This window comes from Protobothrops mucrosquamatus, unplaced genomic scaffold, assembly GCF_001527695.2.
Source record: "Protobothrops mucrosquamatus isolate PMUCROS unplaced genomic scaffold, P.Mucros_1.0 scaffold24937, whole genome shotgun sequence".
Taxonomy (NCBI): Eukaryota; Metazoa; Chordata; class Lepidosauria; order Squamata; family Viperidae; genus Protobothrops; species Protobothrops mucrosquamatus.
The window spans coordinates 1-1,988 of NW_015410687.1; the positions used below are offsets into that span (position 1 = coordinate 1).

At 48.1% G+C, this 1,988-nt stretch overlaps 1 protein-coding gene across 1 annotated transcript; it reads right to left on the reverse strand.

Annotated features, from left to right (window-relative positions):
• Positions 1-308: 308 nt before the first annotated feature.
• Positions 309-1,565, reverse strand: LOC107302067 (C-type lectin TsL; the record flags this gene model as incomplete). Its single annotated transcript, XM_015831189.1, is given in 2 exon segments — positions 309-545; positions 1,451-1,565. Coding segments are annotated over 2 exon segments (183 nt in total), but the record flags the coding sequence as incomplete, so codon positions are not given.
• Between the last annotated feature and the right edge of the window lie 423 nt (positions 1,566-1,988).

The window sequence follows — 1,988 nt, forward strand, 5'->3', positions numbered from 1 at the left end:
CTTGACAATTTTAAGGCATGTGGACTTCAACTCCCAGAATTCCACAGCCAGCAACGCTGGCTGTGGAATTCTGGGAGTTGAAGTCCACGTGCCTTAAAATTGTCAAGGTTGAGAAACACTGCTGTAGATGGCCTGGGGGCCAGATTGGCGCATCTCACTCGTTGGGCTAGCACTGTTTGGCTTCCCAGATCCCCCCCCCATGTCCTCCCTCATTCCTTTGCAAAAGGTCAGGCTGGCGGGATGTGAGCGATGCTAGCAGGATGGCGGCCATGACCTCAACAGTGGCCCTGCGGAATAAAGGAGGCCAATCAGGGCTAGGCAGAATTTATTGGACCTCCTGGCCCATCAGGAGCAGCAAAACCAGATCGCAGCTACGGAGAGCATCCCTCGAGCGAAGGGGGCAGAGCAGAGATTTTGGCAGAGCTTCGTTGCTTCTCCAGACATCTCCCTCCGGAGTGGGAGAAAGAGCGACGTGCGCTAGTATTTGCACTGGCAGAGAAAAGCATTCTTGTTCTTGCACTCCTGATCGTTCCACATGCGATACCCTGGGTGGCGAAAGAGAGAGGTTTTCAGGGATTCCCTGGGAGAGTTTAAGGGGCTCCCCCCTCATTGGCAGAAGGGTGTGAGGATGCCACAGGGGGGGGGCTCATCTGCTAAAACGGACCTGGAGTTCAGCGTGGTCTTGTAACCCAGATAATTTAGATAGCCATCCGGTTTCTTTTGTTTATTTTGTCTGGGGTTTGCAGGCTGTTCTTTTTATTGGACGGGCCATGTGCCCGTTTTTCTCTTCTATGCAAGCTGTCAGTGGCTGAGATTCATCTGATTACAGTGAGGTAGACTTTTGATATAGACTTGAGAGAGAGAGAGAGAGAGAGAGAGAGAGAGAGAGAGAGAGAGAGAGAGAGAGAGAGAGAGAGAGAGAGAGAGAGATTTAAGCTAGAAAGCACAAAAACCAGATGTCCTGTGACAGTGATGGCTTTTGAAAAGGAGTTTAAGATGGAGCTTGTTTGTTTTATTATGAGCGGATGTTCCTGTAATCATTTTCATATACAACTCCAGTTTATAAGAATAGAATAGAATAGAATAGAATAGAATAGAATAGAATAGAGTTGGAAGGGACCTTAGAGGTCTTCTAGTCCAGCCCCCCGCTCAAGCAGGAGAACCTACATCATTTCAGACAAGTGACTGTCCAGCCTCTTCTTAAAAATCTCCAGTGATGGTGCGCCCACAATTTCTGGAGGCAGGCTGTTCCACTGGTTAATTCTTCTTGTTAATATAATTTTACTATGATTGTTATGCTGCTTTTGTTAGGGTGTTGGTTATAAGTGGGGTGTGTATGTAACTGTTTTAAACAAACAAACAATGGTCATCAGTTGCCAAGGGGTGATTGTTCCAAGATGGATCATTGTTGGAATTGTACCTCAACTGCCTCATCACCATCTTGACTTACCTGTAAGGGACACAAGCTCAACGCAGAATTCTTTGTTCTGGTAGTGATCGGGCTGGTTTTTGTCCCAGGTTAGGTAGTCGGTGCAAGATCTGTCCGTCCACTCCCAGGAGAAGTCCTATGATGAAAAAGAAGCCATGTTAGGCAGTTGAGGAAGGGTCTCGGGGTCTCCAGGGCCAGGTCAGAGAGGAAAGTTTTCAGATTTTAAAGGGTAGATCAAATAGAACATCCCTCTCTCCACCTTGGTTGATCTGCAACAGCTAAGCAGGGTTAAACATGGTGAATGCTTGGATGGGGGAACAATCAGGAGACCCAGAGGAAAAACCACCCCAGCAGAAAACTACCTGGAGGTGTTTGTGAAGTCACCAGCTCAGCTTGAGAGCCACTTTGCCTCATGCTCAACGTGGTGGCAGCCCTGGAAGATAATGGCTGACCTCAGAGAGACAAATAGGGTCAAAGTCAAGGAGTCCTTGGGTGGGAGACCACCAGCAAAACCCCAGGGCTATCCGTGACACTTAGAAAATGGAAAACACCCTGGACA